At 44.6% G+C, this 17686-nt stretch overlaps 2 protein-coding genes across 2 annotated transcripts in view; one reads left to right on the top strand and one right to left on the bottom strand.

Annotated features, from left to right (window-relative positions):
• The first annotated feature begins 769 nt into the window (after positions 1-769).
• The window catches only part of LOC105568561 (thyrotroph embryonic factor), a 73787-nt gene continuing 56870 nt past the window's right edge, over positions 770-17686 (top strand). The window contains exon 1 of the mRNA XM_012024338.1: positions 770-1518. Within this exon, the coding sequence (XP_011879728.1) occupies positions 1431-1518 (88 nt within the window). The 5' untranslated portion in view covers positions 770-1430. The remainder of the gene's footprint in view (positions 1519-17686) is intronic.
• Positions 11011-16208, bottom strand: LOC105568701. The gene is made up of 3 exons (XM_012024570.1): positions 12099-16208; positions 11179-11366; positions 11011-11072 (listed from the first exon to the last, which is right to left on the bottom strand). Exons 1-3 carry the CDS (start codon positions 12386-12388, stop codon positions 11011-11013), a joined length of 540 nt encoding a protein of 179 aa, XP_011879960.1. The 5' UTR covers positions 12389-16208.

Below are 17686 nucleotides of genomic sequence, written 5' to 3'. Positions count from 1 at the left end.
TCGTCAAACGAATAGTAGCGCTGTGGCGTTGGAAACTGTTTCGTATAGACCCGACTCAGTCATCTAATCTCTCGCGAGACAGAAGCTGTTTAAAAAACAACCTAGGTCAGATGTTGGAATAATTTGATTCAAAAGACATAACGATATTCGATGTAATCGTAATATTAGCGATATCAGCGCGACAACATGAATATTGGACGGGCCAAGGCATCCTCCCGGGCCTCGTTTTGCAATTGTTTTCGACCGAGATCTGGACCGGACGACCCCAGCATCCAGCATCCACTCACATGGAGACCCGATCTCTTGATCGGAGCTGATCGCGAGAGTCGGTTCAATCGTACGCGAAGCTCTCCCCCGCTTCCGATGCCACCGGCGCTACCATCCGTTGTACGAAACTCGTCGCCTGATAACACCGCCTAATCGTCCCGATAATTCTACAAGTTTACTGCCCCGACGAGAGCGAGCGAGCGATCGAACGTAACTCGACGCCGATCGACGTCGGGTTCTGGCGCGATGCGGCGCGCGGCGCGCGGCGCGGAGCCGCTAGTGCGGGGTCGCGGCGAGAGAGCGGGTCGCGATTGCGCGCGCAAGCCTTGATAACGCTGAGGCAGGCAAGGCACGAGAGCTCGGGTGCTCGTTATCAGTGCGGCAGGCGTCGGCAGGCTTAAAACGGCACTCGGTCCACCAGTCGGCCAGGAGATCGCGCCACGAGGCGAGCCACTTTTAGATTGATTTTCAAGAGCACCGCCAGCCACGGGGCCAGCGCTCCGCGTTTATTTTAACGCGCCCAGAGACAGAGAGAGCGAAAGAGAGCGGGGTATAGGGAGCGGGTCCGCGCGCGCTCGGCCGTACAGGCGTTTCAGGCTGATTGGGATAGTGCGATCGAGGGAGCGACGTGACGACGTGGTGAGAGGTTCGGCGAACGGGCGAAGCGCCTCTCCTCCGCGGCACGCAAGACCGGTGTCTGTCTCTCTCTCTGTCTCCCTCTTTCTTTCTCTCTCTCTCCCCGACGGTACCGTCCGTATTTTTCGACCGTGCCACCGCACCGTCCCGGCGCGCACACCGAGCGCACCCGCGAGACACGTACGTAATAACGTATACGAGGCGCGCGACCACGACTGGCGGCTGCGGGCGCGCGTGCCGTCGCGAGGAAACGCCGAGGGGACACCGCGCGTACACATATTCCTGGTCCGCGTTTTTCTTTCCTCTCTCTCTCTCTCTCCGCTCGTCGCAACGCCAACGCCGTCCCGTCGGCTCGTTGCTCCGCGTCCGTCCGTCCGCGCCGCTCCGCTCCGCTCCGTTCCGTCCCGTGCCTTCACTCTAATCTATACTACTCGTGCGCGGTGTGTGCCATCGAGTGCGCGTCTCCGCGTGTGCGCTGCGGCAGGCCCGAGGTGTGCGCTTGTAGGCTTCGTGGCGCAGTGCGTGAAATGAGTGACAAGGACCGCTCCTCTCCCACCCTCGTCGAAAACAGTCTCAAGTCGCTGCTCGACCAGCCCAGCATATTCCCGCTGATCGGTAAGTGTACGCCCGCGATCTACGCGCGATATCCCCCTGGCGCGCGTCCTCCGTTCTCCACCCTCGCGCTCTCTTTTCCTCCGTCCCCGGGGTCCCGCGACGTTCGTCACCTGGCCTGCGCGAGGCCAAAGATTCTCGCACGAAAGGCATTTCCTTCTTCCTCCGCTCGCGTCGCCGTTCGCCGCCGGTTGCGCAGCGCGATCTTTGCGCGCGGCCCGCCCGCCCCGCTCATTTCCAAGTGAGACAAACGAGAAAGAGGAGAAAGGGGGGAAAAATAATTCTCCCGCTTGAAAATTGGCGCAAACACGCCGGCTACCACAGCGCGGACTGGCGGCAATCACGCGAGCGCACTGTGCGCACCACCGTGCGCTTCATCGGGAGTTTGAACATTTCGATACGCGATCGCATTTGAATCGCGAGTCCGGCACTCGCGTGCCCCTGCGCGCAGCGCGCTACACAGCGACTCCGCGCTTTTTCCTATTATCGGACCGCGCGAACTGCCAAGGAGGGCCAAAGTGCAAAGGGCGAGAACGCGAAACGGACGGAGAGGGAGCAGGAGAGAGAGCGAGAGAGAGAGAGAGAGCGAGACGGACGGAGAAATAGAGAAAGAGCGGAGTCATGGAGGACAACGGGCTTGTGTTTGTGCGCTCGTCGTCATTGCGCCGACGCCGTCGGTCTGCCGATTAACCTCGTTTAAGACCCCGTGGCGCACCACGTGACGCTTGTCAGCCTTACCTCGCCCCGAAGCAGACCCAACCTACACGCTCGATTCCGCTCCGCTCGGCGGAGCGAGCGTCAGGCGACTAATCTTACGCGACGTGTGGCCGAGAAGGCCGAGGAAAGTCGGGAAGCCGCACGACAGACCGTTCCAGCCTGTCCCGCGAGAGTAGACGCTAAATAAATCGAGCGTAGCTCAATTCAAAGTGATCCACGGGAATTTATCCCGCGAACCTACGGACACCTCGTCCTCGGAGCTAGCGATCGAGTACAAATGCTTTCCATTTTCGCCCTTCCGCCCCTTTCTACTCCTTTTCATCTGATGAACAGAAACAGTCGACAACTTCTCGACCAATCCCCTTTTTCCGTTCAACGTTCCCGCGTCGTGATATTATTTTACATTGCAAAGAGATCATTTCAATCGCTCGCGAATAACACAAGTGGCGTCAATGTACAAAGTTTAAATCGGAAAGAAACGAAATATGCGATACGTATTTCTATCGCTTTGTCTTTCATTTTTCACCAACTTAGTACAGCAGACCATTTACTCTTTTTAATTGCAACCTTAAAAGAGTTAAACTATTCTATAATTGTCACGTCGTATCGAAATTACCATCAATGATATGAAATCGCGACTGGGCTCGTTATTTCAATTGCCACCAGACTTTTTATTTCTTTCAACTTGCTCGATAATTTGTTCAATAATTATTGTAACAAATATTTCCTCTGTCTCTCTCAGGTAAAATAGAGTAGCGATAAGTCGCACGCTAATAAGTCGAGGCGCAGATCTCACTCTCGATGGAAAATATATGAATCGTATAAACAATCTGGCAATAGAAATTTATTTTGTGAAATTGTACCACAGGGCAACGCTGCAAAGTCAATTACTCTTAATCTATCCATTTTTTTCCCGGCTAATTACGGGTCGCGTTTTCCAGGAAAACCGTGCACCGTTTAATGTAAGTTGCAATCGGATGATGTAATTTTTGCAATGCGCAACTCGTTTCGTTACGAGCGATACTAGTTGCATAGTCGAATGGGAAGTAACTCGTTATGTTGATTCAGGAAACTGTCCCCAATTTACTACCTCACTGAATCGGATTATTAGTGCAATGCAGATTAAATAATTAGTACGAAAACGTGGATGCGTGCGTGCATGCGTGCGAGGGAGATACGTCAGTCGCTTCAGCTTTTCGTTCCGACGACATATTGCATCCTTTCATCGGTTAGATAACAAAGCCGAATCGCTTTCTCGATTACGCAAAATGCGATTATTTCAAGTGGGCTCGAGTCTCGAAGATAAAAGCGGACGGAAAAAAATAATGCCGTTTCTGATTACCGTCTCTTTGCTTTTTTTTACCAGCAGAGCTAGTTGTACGCCAGGAATCACCGATGCCTGCCCACATAAATTTGCGCACATATCGACACACTTATACATTTGGCACATACATACATGGAAAATGTCTATGTATTCCACATGTGCCTAAATTCATATGGGAAGACATCAGCGATTTCTAATGTACACTAGGAATCACCGATGCCTTTTCACATGAATTTGCGTACGTATCGACACATTTATACATTTGACACATACATACATGGAAAATGTGTGTATTCCACATGTGCCTAAATTCATATGGGAAGGCATCGGTGATTCCTAGTGTACATTAGAAATCACTGATACCCTCCCGTATGAATTTAGGCACATGTGGAATACATACACATTTTCCATGCATGTATGTGCCAAATGTATAAATGTGTCGATATGTATGCAAATTCACGTGCGGAGGCATCGGTGATTTCTAATGTACGCTAGGAATCACTGATGCCTTCCCATGAATTTAGGCACTTGTAGAATACATACATTTTCCATGTATGTATATGCAAAATGTATAAATGTGTCGATATGTGCGCAAATTCGTGCAGGGAGGCATCGGTGATTCCATAGACATAGTAAATATAGACTGAGCGTCCCATTGAACAAGCTGAAGCTCGTGAAGAGAGAGACAGAGAAGATTTAACAAGACTTTCTTTCTCTGTCTCACCATCGTGACAAGAGAGAATCACGCCTGTGTGGTACTGCGCAGGCACGATTCTTTTCTTTTACGATGGTGTAAGAAAGTCTTCTTAAATCTTCTCTCTCTCTCTCTCTCTCTCTCTCTCTCTCTCTCTCTCTCTCTCTCTCTCTCTCTCCACAAGCTTCAGTTTATTCAATGGGACGTTCAGTCTATATTTACTATGTCTATGGGTGACTCCTAGCGAACAGTCGGATCGATGATCGATTAATTTCATCTTTCACCTATTTACTCTAATTACTCTTCCACGATACGCAAAACTTTCGGCGCAGAAATAAACTGCCGCTAGAATAATTCGGCCTCGAATTCAATTGGCACTCTGTTCGCGCTGCCACGCATTCAAGTTTGGAGGGAAAAATGCGTCCTCGTCGTCGCGATATCTTCTCGCGATAAAAGATACTATGTGGCTGCAAACACGCATGATATATCACGACAGCGAAGCGACGCTTCGCGTTACTTTTTGATACTGCAACGTCGTAAGAATAAATCCTTTCATCCGCGCGGTTGTAGCCACAGCGACGCGATTCTATTTATTTTCGGTATTACGACATCGCGGCGTTAAAGCTCGTACAGCGACTTGTATTGTGACAGCGACTGCCGCGGCACGTCACATGAAAATGCAATGATTTTTTTTTACTATCTTTAGCATATACACACTATTATTTCTTTTTTACATCACACGAGAGAGTGTCATCGTCATTCTAGGCCATGTGCCATTTTTTGCTCTCACACATGCGCGCGTGTACAAGCTAGGAATATATAATAATAATGAAGAAAAATCGATCATCCATCTGTGCAGTCCACGAAGATGACTGTAATAAACAAAACTGGTAATTTATATCCGGGATGTAAATTGGTGTCTCAAGTTGTGCGCGACCGTACGCGGAAAGTTGAGCTTCTGAAACGCGGCCTACGGTCAGAAAAATTGTCTCGAATTGATACGAGTGTGAGTTCAGCTGGGATCCAGCGGAACTTGACGCTCGTAATTTGAGATTAAGGCCTACTGGTCTACTGGGCGGTATTACATTATGCGGAGACGTGCACAAGACCTCCCGAAGGGACGAGGCAAACTGCACCTCGTATTTATGCCGATCAATATGAGAGATATAAATGAGAGTAACAGTAGAAGGGCAAAGAGCCAGGAAGACCCCAGACTTTTCAATTCGGCCAATTACGCCGCACATAATGGCCATACCTCCGCTTCTCTATCTTCTGATTGTTCCCACAGGTTCTATCACTTCAGCGTCTTCACTCGCTGCTTGTCTTTCCTACTGATAACTTTGCCTGGCTCTTTTCCCTCTGCCAACTCACTGCACAATATAAACATTTCTCAAACACATTTGTCAATTAAGAATCACCGTGGGCGTCAATTAAAATTAATTGAGCCCGTCTATTTCTCTCGAGATCCTGTCTCTAAGCCTCTTAATAATGTTTACCTATTGTTAATTATTAATTTACCGACTAAAAATAAATGCCGATTTTGAAATATACGCGTAATCGCATGAATACGAGAAGGACGATCATCCTTTATCTGTTTTTTTTTAGCTCGAATAAAAGATCGGCGTACTGTTTGCTTGGACTCTATAGCTTATGAGTGATCGATGTCACTTATGGTCACTGTCGCGGACGTCATCGTTAGTGACCCGACGACTGTCGACGACGAGAAATGCAAGCCGGCAAGTAGACGCCGATAAGTCGTGTGCGAAGCGCCGTTTCATTTTTCATTCACTTTCCTACGATCGATCGCGTCGCTCTTCGTACTGTATTGTCTCGTCGTAAGACGGTTTACAAATTTACGCATATATTATCAATAAAGCGTACTTACAGAAAATGAATAGAGCTGTCTATTGTCGTATCGCTTGGAATCAGTCCTGAGCTATTATTACACAAATGAGTTGTGCTAATACTATTTATAATTTTCATTTCTTGCCAAAAGATAAATCTGCGATTGTAATAAAGTGTTTTTGACAAATGCACGCCTCTACGTGAAGAAGAGGATACCGTTTTTAATGTCTCACGACTTTTTGGTCCCGACTTATCCTTTTCAAGATACTATATTTAGCGTGCCTGCGGCATAGCCGAAAAAATTGTATTCAGCATGTGTTGCTGCCGTAATGAAATCTCATATTTCATTTTCGAAGCTATCAATCATTAGCAGTTGAAAATACAGTTTTTGTAACGAATTTCTCGTCCGCGAAATTTGCAACGTCATTTTCTCAAACACACCCTGACCCCTGCAAGTAATTTCAAGGATTTACAAAAAAGATCGCGCACGATATGTCAAATCGTTTCTGTTTTCGTATCAAAGATCGACTAAAAAGTACTTGATTTAATTAGACGGAATTGCATAATTTGACAGCAATAATCACATCTAGGTCATAAATCATCACGACGACAATAACGTCTTTTAGTCACATAGACATTTCGCAAAATATGGGATTATTTTATAATATACTTAGGAAAAAAGCTATGGTTTGATAATAGGATCGAGCGGCAAAGACTCCGTACATTTGAGCGTATCTCTCGCTTTTAATAATTATCGGCAGATGAACCACGTCGAAAGTTTTATAATATACTTAGCAAAAAAAGCTATGATTTGATAATGAGATCGAGCGGCAAAGACTCGGTACATTTGAGTGTATCTCTCGCTTTCGGTAATTATCGGCAGATGAACCGCGTCGAAAGTTTAGCACTGGCGTCACGGCCCGTTCCTCTAGTGTAGTTCGTGCTCTTTTACAATATGTTGGGCGATTATTTTTGGCGTACCAGGACCGTACACACGTCAATCCGCTTGATGGATAGGCTGGAAGACCAGAAAAGAGTACCGGCAACTTGAATATGGCTTGGCACGGTCGAGCCATGCTTCGCGTGCGACGCAGCTAAGGAAATAATCAGCGCGATCTAATATTTAATTTATATTTTACGCCGATCGCGTTTCAATCAGCTGCCATGTCCATTCTTATTGCGATAGTTATTATCAATATTCCTACGAATAATACGATAAAATGTTCATTTAATATATTGCCACTGTGGACAGACGTTGTTTTCAGCAATCTACTAAAAGCACAACGTTATCTGATAACAATTTTGGCGCACGGAAGATGTCCGTTGTTCGGATATATCGCGCTTTGACGAAACCGGCCGGCATGTAGCGCGAGATCATTTGGGGTTTTATTAATATGATGGGAGAAAAAACAATTGGCTCGCGAAGCGTACACCTCCGCAATCGTTCTTCGGGCCACGCATAATAGTTATAATAGTGCCAACTTTATGGTGCACCAGATGCCGCCTGGTCGGTCCAAGTTGGCTCCAACATCTGCCATTCGCCGACAGTCGGTTTTCGATGCCGTTTTAAATCGTTCGAACGTACGGAGATCAAGGTAAAGGTTAATTACTTCGTTTCCCGTCGACAATTTCTAGGATCGCGTCTTGTAAAAATTAAATTCTTGATTAAAAAAAATAGACACAAGTTCATTTTAACGAGACACGAATCGCTTCTCTTCGCGATTATAATTGGCTCTGAAAAGTTCTTATTTTTGTCTTACTCCACTTATTTCAGCCTGATAAAATTCACTTAATCAATTAAAAAGGATTAAAACACATTGCGTGCAATGAATTTTGTTTTATCATACGCCAGATGAAATAAAACGCTCGTTTATCGTCACTGCTGTTATTTGTCGTAATTGTAAAAATCCAGTTTCACGAAATTATTTCTTATCCATCCTTCTAAATCTGCCAATTTCTTGCGAAGGAACAGAGCGATATTATGTAAAACGATGTCAAACAATTATTCCCCAAATTTTTCTTATGTCTCACTATTATTACCCGCAGGCCAATTGGAAAGATTATTTGTCGAGCCTTGGTACATCTCTAACTTCAAGGTCCCTCGCGATATCTGCGAGTCTTGAGAAGCGTTTAGCACCGCGCGATTTCGCTCGTTAGCACGTGTCGCTCGCTCGATTCTCGTTGAGGTACTCAACCGCGAAGATTTTTCTAATGGTGTCGTAGAAAATTGTGTCATTCTCTGAAGTGTCCATTGTAATCTTAAGAATTGCTTAATTAATGGCAAACGATAAGCCTAACTTATCCTGTTATCCATTTCTTCCACGACTTGCGAGTTAGCCGAGATTTATCTCGCTAGGAAATTGTTCGCGGAACAATAAACTTATCGATACGGTGGAACGTTAAAGTGTTCCAGTTTCAACGGGTATTAATTTAGATAAGTCTTACGACTCTCCCACATAACAGGTAAACTTGCGCGCGTTAAGGATGTAAATTTTAGGTAAGAGATTGTCTGGAGATACTCGCCGAATATTAAATTATCGATCGGTCTTAGACCGAAGACAATACGTTAGTAAAAGTCGATAAAATATTCCTGTCACCCGATCGATCCGCGATTTTTTCCAAGACGATCCTCCTCTACGTCTAGTTAAAGATTCGGGCTGAGGCCGATCGCGCTCGTGGCCTGGCGTGGCCTCCAAGCGAGTACCGCTTTTCTGGCAACCCGCCAGAACTTATGCCAGGTTTCAACATACCGGCCGACATGAGTATTTTCGGTTTCGCGGCGAAACGACGGTCTGTCTCTCTTTCTCTCTTCTCCCGTCCCTCTCCCGATACGCTTCTTTGAGGGAAAACGAAGGGACGATCTCTCCGCTATTAGATCAAGTAGACAAATGGTGTTTTCGTCGCGGCGCGAACAACTTCACCGGCGATCCAGTTAGTTCGATCCACGATCATGTAGTACGTGTATAGAGAAGTCTTGTTTATTATTCTTATCGCTCTACGTAACACCCAAGATCGGCCTGAAATTATACTGATTTTCGAGCCTCTCCTCGAGCCGTACACTTGTCGAAACACAAGTGTAAATGTTTAATTAGCGTTCGGCACAATGAGTATGGCGACAGCGTGTGATTAGTCCCGTGATAAACTGCTTTCATCGCGCTGGTGTATGTCACTTAATCATCACCGTATACCGACGGGTTATACTACCGTACACAATCGGTCTTTGGTAGACCTATTTTCCGAGAGATCGCTCCGAGAGCTATTTTCTACATTCGCGGCATGCAAAAGAGCGACAGGCTGAAATAGCGACGATGATTCGATATCGTTGTTCGTTAGATATAATAATAATGCCTCTTCTAAAACACGTTTAGCTTTTTTATCAATAGATAAGCAATTAATAGCCGAGCTAATCCGAATGCGAAACCGTTCATTAACTGTCCCGTAGGTACGACGTAAAAATTACTCTCTGTTAATCACGGTCTGTTGGTCAGCTAATCGTAAGTCCGCTAATAATGTATGAGGAAAAAGTTAATTATACAAATCGCACTAGTATTGGAAGGCGAAGCCTTAGGATCGGAATATCGAGGCTTCTGTTGGAAGTCGACGCAAGTACAGCGGACTAGAGATAAAAAGTGCCTTATCAAATTAATAATTCTACCGGCTCCTGATACTGCATATAAACAAAATGGTAAGGACCGTTCGGTCGCTCTTCGTCATTTAAACCAAGATTCCCCACCGGAATGTACATTCCTGTGAATGAAATAATGAATCGACATGATAACAATTCCACCCAAGATAACGTGAGATGCGGTAAATGGCGAATTGACGTAAACTCGGTGAATGCACAAGCGTAAATGTGTAAACTCGAGATTCAATTTTGGTTTGAATATATACGACGTTACAGGACTGCGCTCGAAATTGTTGGAGGGCCGAAAATTATGGGGGGACCACCTCGCGCGGAATAATTTTATGGAATTTAAATCGCACAGTGTTCTATACCCGAAAAATTGCTATCCCGGAAAGCAGAGATCGATTTGGTGCCCGTCGAAAGAACCTGCCTCTAAAATATCGTCAGCTCGTTCTGGAACGTAATTTGCATACGCGTCGCACACGCATGCACTTATCATTCACAGCTGGCGTCGCGGCGGGGCAAAACACCGCTGCGATCCGCCGCGACGCGTCTTGCGTCTAGTCCTAGAGTTGCTAGGCGAAATAGTCACGCGGTGCGCGCATACATGCGTGTGCAGACTCGTCATTAGCGCGACTATCATTAGCCGGCAAGGCCGCGTTCAGGGCTGTCGACAGATGCCACGGACCCCCGCGTTCAATGCGTTTGTTTCTCAGGAGGCTCGGATTTCGCGCCGTGTGACGGACGGCGTAATTTCGTATAATCTCACGATCGTGTTTCTTTCTTCTCGCAATACATCACAGGAATTAGAAACGTCCGTATGGAGAGACAATTGTAATAATTAATATGGCGTACACAAAATTTCAGAATAAAAGAGTACATATAAATACACGAGATCTCAAAATTTGTGTAAAGATGCAATGGTAAAGTACGCTATTGCGGACATTTGAGCAATCATAACATAAATTTGTATATCTGTAAAATTCAATTTTGATCTCGTATCGCGAATAAATGAGCGAATAATTCTCTCACTATGAACTATGTATACGCTATTTGTACTTATCTTCCTGCACAAAAAATCATAATTTTATATTAATTTCTAATTGTTATCGGGCGTGCCTAAGGATTGAGAATGTTGAAGAGAGTTTTGTGAATGCCGTTCGTCCGAATGTTGGGATATAGACGTTTCGCTTTTATTGGGATCCTCGTCTGCCCTGTCGTTCCTCCTCAGCTCCGGAGACGTCGTCTCCGTTTCTATCTCGGCGAGATCAGTGCGTGTTCTAGCTCTTCCTACGCTTTTTCTTCCTCTTCCTCCTCTTCTTCTACTTCTGCTTCGTCTTCCTCTTCGACGTCTTCGAGAAGAACGCCTTCTTGTGCTAGCGCGTCTACGTCGCTTTCCTCTTCTTCGCGTACTTCTGCTTCTCCCTCTGCTTCTTCTTCCTCTTCCTTTTTTTCTCCTCTCTTCTTCTCTTCTCTTTCTTGACCGCTCTCTTGCTTCTCTTTTTCTCCTCTTCATTTTTCGTCTCCATCTTTCGATTCCGCGCTTTCGCCAAGGTTGTAGTGGACAAGGTTCCATCACCCCATCACCCATGCCATTCTCTAACGAGAACTGCCCGAGGTAGTCGCGATTGCACGAATAGTATCCTCTGAGAAGAATGTCAGTGGAATGTTTTAGTACCACTAATAATCACTATCTAGCGTAAATTATGATAAATTACTACAGTCGCCTTCGCATTCGACGTCCCAGAGCTTTTGTCGTAAATGAGCGACGTATACACGCATCGAGGGATAGTTTACGCGCAGAAATCTCTTCTTATATAGATATGCTTAGTTATATTCAGCATTTGGAGGTCAGACTTAAAGTCTTTATAATGGCTAAATTAAGTGTCTTTATCAACGCATATTACATCACGTTACACCATCACGCAGAGTGTGACACAACGGTTATTTGATCAAGTGAGAACAATGTGTGCGGGCGCGATCTTCAAAATATTTTTTCACGAAGTGGGTCACGTATCGCCTTCGTAATCGTGACTTAATCTATTGCGCTTTATTTTTGACCCGGCGGCTTTATCATTGGCATTGATAAGCGAGTTTTTTGTAGTGCAGAAAATATAACATCGTAAATACGTCCAATGTATTAACGCGATGCTCAACGCCACTCTCGTGATTCTTCACAATTCTCGAGAAGTCAAAACACGTACAGCTTAATTTTCAAAATAACTTCCGCCCGAGTAAAGCGTTTAGTACTACCATTGTTTAACCGAGTATTAACGGGATGCTCGTTGCAATCTGGCGTGCCTTAAATTAACTACGAGAAATAAAATTACCGGGACCGTTTGATTGTCGACAATTAATGGGAATTCGCATCAAATTACCCCTTTGAACACTTAAGAATCCCATAGGACAACCCGCGTCGTAAAGCGAACTGGACCTGCTGCCTGGTCTCCTCGATAGGAACATTGTACTCCTGGGAAATATAGTTACTAATTTCTCGCGATGTCGAGCCTTGCACATCTTGCAGCCTACGTATAGCGTTTACAACCAGGGCCTCGACCTTTGGAGTCCGTCTAGCAGGCATGTCTGCTTTTAACAAATATTCATTAGTATACTTTGTATGCACGATTGCGTCATCTTGATAAGTTTTATTGTCGATAATATTACTCATCGAAAACACACGCGAAAACGGCGAAAAAGTTCTACTATTTGCATAAATATTAATTTCGCTGAAAGCATTTTTATACGGGGATCGAAACGGTAGGACCAAATGACGTCGGAGGGTCTACTTAAACGTAGGGGATATCTACCTGCGTTGCGTACAATTTGGCAGGAATGTATTTGCAATTCCTTTCCGAGAACACGTATCGCAATCCATGAGATACAAACGGCACAGTAAAATATGTACTCTAAATCATTTTAAATTCCCCGCATTGTTTTACTGATAATTCTAATTTGGCACGCGAAATTTTCATTGACGTCAACGAAACGGTATCCAAGGGAAATGATCGTCACTTTTGTGTTTTTTTTCTACGTCGTCGTTTTTTCGATTTTTTAATCGAAGTGCGATAAATGAATGAATCTTTTCTAAATTATATGCTGTAGTGGATATTAACTGCAACAAACATGTTGAAATGTTATTACAGACCTCATATAGAATAAGAGTATTCTCGCTTTCTCGAAAAAAAATTTTAATTAATTCGCCTATACGTTCTTTACCAGTTTCCCTTGAACTTCGTTCCTGCCTATCTGGCGTGGACTCATAACCGGACTTACAATCAAAGTACAGCAATAAAAGTCTTCGCCGAGGCGAATAAATTACGGTCGAATCGGACATATCTGCTCAATGACTAAAATGTTTCGAGTTCGTTAGCAATCGGCGCACTTAAATCAATATTTACATCGCCACTTTGATAGCAGCAAGAAAAATCATTGAAGTAAATTACATTATATCATGCATTCAAAAATTTTTATGGTAGAAAATAACTTATCCCTTCAAGTTAAATTAGTTTTCAATAACTCTAAATAACTATTTTACGTTTAGCTATTATACATTATTCTGATTTCCGAGTTTTAGAATATTGAGCTCCTCAGGTTTCGGATAAAATTGCTTTTCAATCATATTTCGCAACAATTTAATTTCATTACGTTTAGAATAAATTTCAATTAGCATCATAAAGTCATTATTACAAGAAAGAAAGTACATTACACCAAAATGTCTATTTGTAGAACATGCTTGTTCCTTCATTCTCTTCTTCCCTCGCTCTTTTTCTGCCGCTATCTTGAACAGAAATACAACAGCGCAAAATGGCACCAGAGTAGCATGTCAGACGTTTGCGCCGTGACAGCTCGGAATTCTTTTCTTATACCTTTGTAAATATAGTTCTCTTCCGGCTATTTGAATCTCCTGATCAAGGCGATGCCGGACTAGTGGCTACATTATTATCTTGCAATAAAATATATCGAAATTCATCGTCGATATATCGTGTTTTTTTTGTGTGAAACATAATTGACATGACAAACGCGTATCTTATTCTAGAAATATACTATTTTGTCAATTTATTAAAGCGGCACCAAAATCTATTCATACGTATAAGAATTTTATAGGCATTTTGTATATTTGGGGGCGCGCATGTGTTTAAATTATCAGTCGATTTTCTTATTACACGATATGGTATGATAAAGAAAGGTTCGCCTGTCTTATCGCGAAAATCGACGGAAGCGACTTATCATCTTATCGATAGTGTTGCAGTTACGGTGGACTGGCAGATACCTATGTTTTATTAGACTTATTTATGTTGCAAATGCGATCACAGTTTGTGAAGAATGACCGATCGATTTCTAAAATATTTGCAATACAATTACGAATATCGTGAATGATTTATCGTAACCTGTCATGTGACTAAAAACGAATAAATATGCATTGTTCCTGGCGCGTATTCATTGATATGTAAATTGTGTTGCTATTCATACAGAGTGTTTCAATATTGCCACGTTTCCTTTTCATATTTGTAGAATCGAAAGACGACATTCTCTCTTAACAAAACCTTTAGGACAGTAAACTTTTTAATCATCTTGTTTCAAAAACACAAAATAATTTAGCGTTTAAAAACTTATAATAATAATCTCGACTGGACAGTCTTATTCTACCGGAAAAGTCTACTTTACGTATTTCTGAAATGCATTTCTTCCTACGTTTACTTGGCACCTCAAGATTTTCGTTACAGAGACAGCTTAATAAATTGTCCCAAGAATTTCCACGTGACAAAAATATAGAAAAATGGCTATCTCTTTTTCAGTAGTCTCGTGAGCTGTCGTTTAAAAATTAAATTCGACTCGAGAGTGCTGAAAGATCCTTCGGTACATCGCGTTAGAGCAAGTTCCTGCAGAGTGCAGCACGGATCACGTATAGACTCTGCCGGCATCTGGTACCGCTTCAAGAGAATTGGCTTCGCCGAAAGTCCGTCACCGATACCATGCTCGCAACGATAACGCAGAAATCGTCAATGCCTGGACCCGATAGCTTCCCTGCCACTCTTGTTTTCTTATCCTACTCTCGCCCCGGTAGTGATATTTAAATGCCTGGCAGTGATATTTAAATATAAACCTGCACGTTCCGAAACTATGAGAAATAACTGATAAAAGCGTGCGACGAAAGGTCGTGACAATGGGGTTTTTCAGCGCACGTGGAGACGCATGAGAAGGAAATTATCTATGTATAAATTGCCAGAGAGAGAGAGAGACGATACATATGCGTTCTCCAAGCATTCACCTGCGCGTGCAAGGGCACCGGACATACGGATCGCACACATAAGCGTTGGAGACCGTCGATGTGTCGTGTGCTGCGCGTTTGTCACACGCGACACACGCGCGCGTTCCCGTGCAAATGATGATTACTGCCGGTGTATCAATGTTATGTGCTCAATAGCGATGGAAACTAGCTCTAGTAAAAATTTTACCGTATCTGCGCTGCTCACAGTCGCGCTCTTATACTGTAATTTACTTGGATCCGTTTAGAGTTTCAAGTGGTAAAAGTGCCGAGTATAATAGATATAATATATGATTGATCGATGCGACGATTAGAAAATAAATTCTCTCCGTTTCAAGAGATGGCAATCATCATACGCTCATAAATGCCGCGCTGTCTGCGCAAGACACATAGGTTCTCCAAACTGACAGGAGCGGCAGAGAATTAATTTATGTAGCAGGAAATATTTTTACTATTTCACGACGCGCGCGTGCGTAAGTGCACGCCGTTAACGTGTGCCCATTGTTAGCATTTTCGACCTTGCAGCACGCGAGAATGTGCACGGGGAACAATCGGGACGGTCAAGGAGACCTTACTGAATAATCAGCTTCGCGAGGGAAAATGATTGCGCTGCCTATGAATGAAAAGAAGGAAGCCATGAATTTCTTATTACCGTGCATTCTGTAAACACCGTTTCGGAGCAGAGATCACGAATAACGATGCGTCGTCCGTGGACAGGCAAAAACCTTTACCATAATCGTACCGTCACTTCCTCGCGGATTTTTGTGACGAAATCGTGGGACCGAGAGAAAAAAAAAGATTACATCCTTAAAAAGCAATCAAACTGAGCGACATGTTTTTTAATCATTACGCGGCGAATGCCTGACGTCAAGAATATTGTACGAACTTTGTTGCGAGAATTCGTGAATACGGGGGCGATATTCATAAATGCGATAAACACTGATAAAAAGGATCGTTTGCAAACATCGCGCGCCGCGGACGCTTTCTCCCTTTTCAGAAATTCGGAAAATTCTTGGACCGCTGATCCCCGCGAGCTTGTATTAATGTCAGCGAGACGGGCGCGCGAGGATTTAGAGCGTAATCATCGCGCGCCTCTTACGAGATTATTATTGCTGTAAAGATGAATTCATAATATCGAGGCGAGCCGGCCCGACGCGGCCGAGCGAAAGTGCCTCGGCCGCATAAATGTCGGGCCGACTCGGCCGGGGACCGAGAAGGTGGCTTAACGAATGTGGAGAGATCGGTGAACCGGAAGCGAAAGGCGCGCGCAGCTTCACGATTCGTTTGGTACGACGTACAAGATCGTCAGTCTCCCAGCCTTTAACGCTTCGCGGAACTAGAAATCTGTTTTTCACGCTCGAACCACGCGAGCTTTGTTCACGCATCTCTATATTGTCGTGCGTGCGAATGAGAATTTTCTTTTTTTTTTAATCGCATGCCACCCAGATAGAGATTAAAGTGGACTGCGTGACTGCTAGTAGGCGAACGTAAAACGTAATGCGAACCGAAAGATCTAATAGTAATTAGTACACCGTGTGACGAGCAGTTATAAATCTAATTTCGACGACAAATTATTTTTCACGGTAAGTTCTTAAACGTAACAATGATTGTATCTTTTTCTCCCCAAATGAGATTGTCTGGTTAACTGAATTGGATCGATCTTATCTTGGTGTAACATTTCTATCGCGTTTGCATTCGTCGTGAGAAATAGTGTTTCTACGTGTCGATTAAAAAGGTAATTACTACGTTACGCTTGCGGTGCAGCGCGACCTTCGGCACTGCCGAGCCGGACACGGATGTTTCTAGGCGCGCCCGCGCCGAGATTGCCTCTCCGACGTGCGCTTTCGCGCTCGTAATTTCGCGACGAGAGCCTCCTCCCGGAGGAACAGGGAGCTTCGTTTTCTTTTTACGGGGATAATCCTGGCTTTTGAAAATTGGAAACGCGATATAAATGACACGTGACCTCTAATAACTCGGAGATACCCGGGATGCAGTTATGGAGAATCGGCATCGGAAACGGGCGCCCACGTGCGCTCTTATTAGATGCAGCGCGATTCACGTGGCGTAACACGTGAGCTGCGACGGGAATTTCTACCGAGGGTGGCTTCGCGGGTGGCGCGACTAGGTGGGGATCGTTAAATGCCAAGTAAACGCGTGAAAGGGGCGAGGGTGGCGGTTTGCTCTCCTTAGCTGTTGGTCGCAATTTAGAAATGGTTGCGCAATTATCGCGGTACGAAACAAAGTGAAAATGTTAAGCGTGCCATATCGGCCTGAACCTTTCGCACGAATCTGACACATTACTGCTGTCACAATATCGATTCTTGTCGCCAGCCGAGCGCGAGGATCAGTCGCGAATTATCTCCAGAGATTAGTTTAATCGGTTTAACTAAAGGAAGCTTCCTTTCACGGTCACAATCAAACACTCTGTAAGATTTAAGAATTAAACAGTCCCTACCTTTTTTTAACTTTTTTTTCTATTCGAATACGCGACAAGTTGCGACGCAAAGGCGAATTGTTGCGCGAGTCGCGATACAGCGACGACAATAGAAGCGATGGGAGAATTACCTCATGCGTGGCGGAGACGAACGGGGAATCGCCAGATCAATTTATATTTTAATCGCCCCGTCCGTACGGGAGGGACGAGGGGGACTTTTATCTGTCGCATGGCAGGCGATGGCCCATCCGACCCATCTGCCCCAA

The sequence above is a fragment of the Vollenhovia emeryi genome, unplaced genomic scaffold (genome assembly GCF_000949405.1).
Source record: "Vollenhovia emeryi isolate VEMERY1.0 unplaced genomic scaffold, V.emery_V1.0 DF939128.1, whole genome shotgun sequence".
Lineage (NCBI taxonomy): Eukaryota > Metazoa > Arthropoda > Insecta > Hymenoptera > Formicidae > Vollenhovia > Vollenhovia emeryi.
The sequence above is the reverse complement of the archived record's forward strand: the minus strand, read 5'-3'. Positions and strand labels throughout refer to the sequence as shown.

Coding starts and splice junctions, on each gene's coding strand:
- LOC105568701 (XM_012024570.1), bottom strand. CDS start 12,388: ATGAGTAATATTATCGACAATAAAACTTATCAAGATGACGCAATCGTG. Junction 11,367..12,098: donor ATTCTTAAGTGTTCAAAGGG/GTAATTTGATGC, acceptor CATTCTTCTCAG/AGGATACTATTCGTGCAATC. Junction 11,073..11,178: donor AAAGAGAAGAGAAGAAGAGA/GGAGAAAAAAAG, acceptor TTCTTCTCGAAG/ACGTCGAAGAGGAAGACGAA.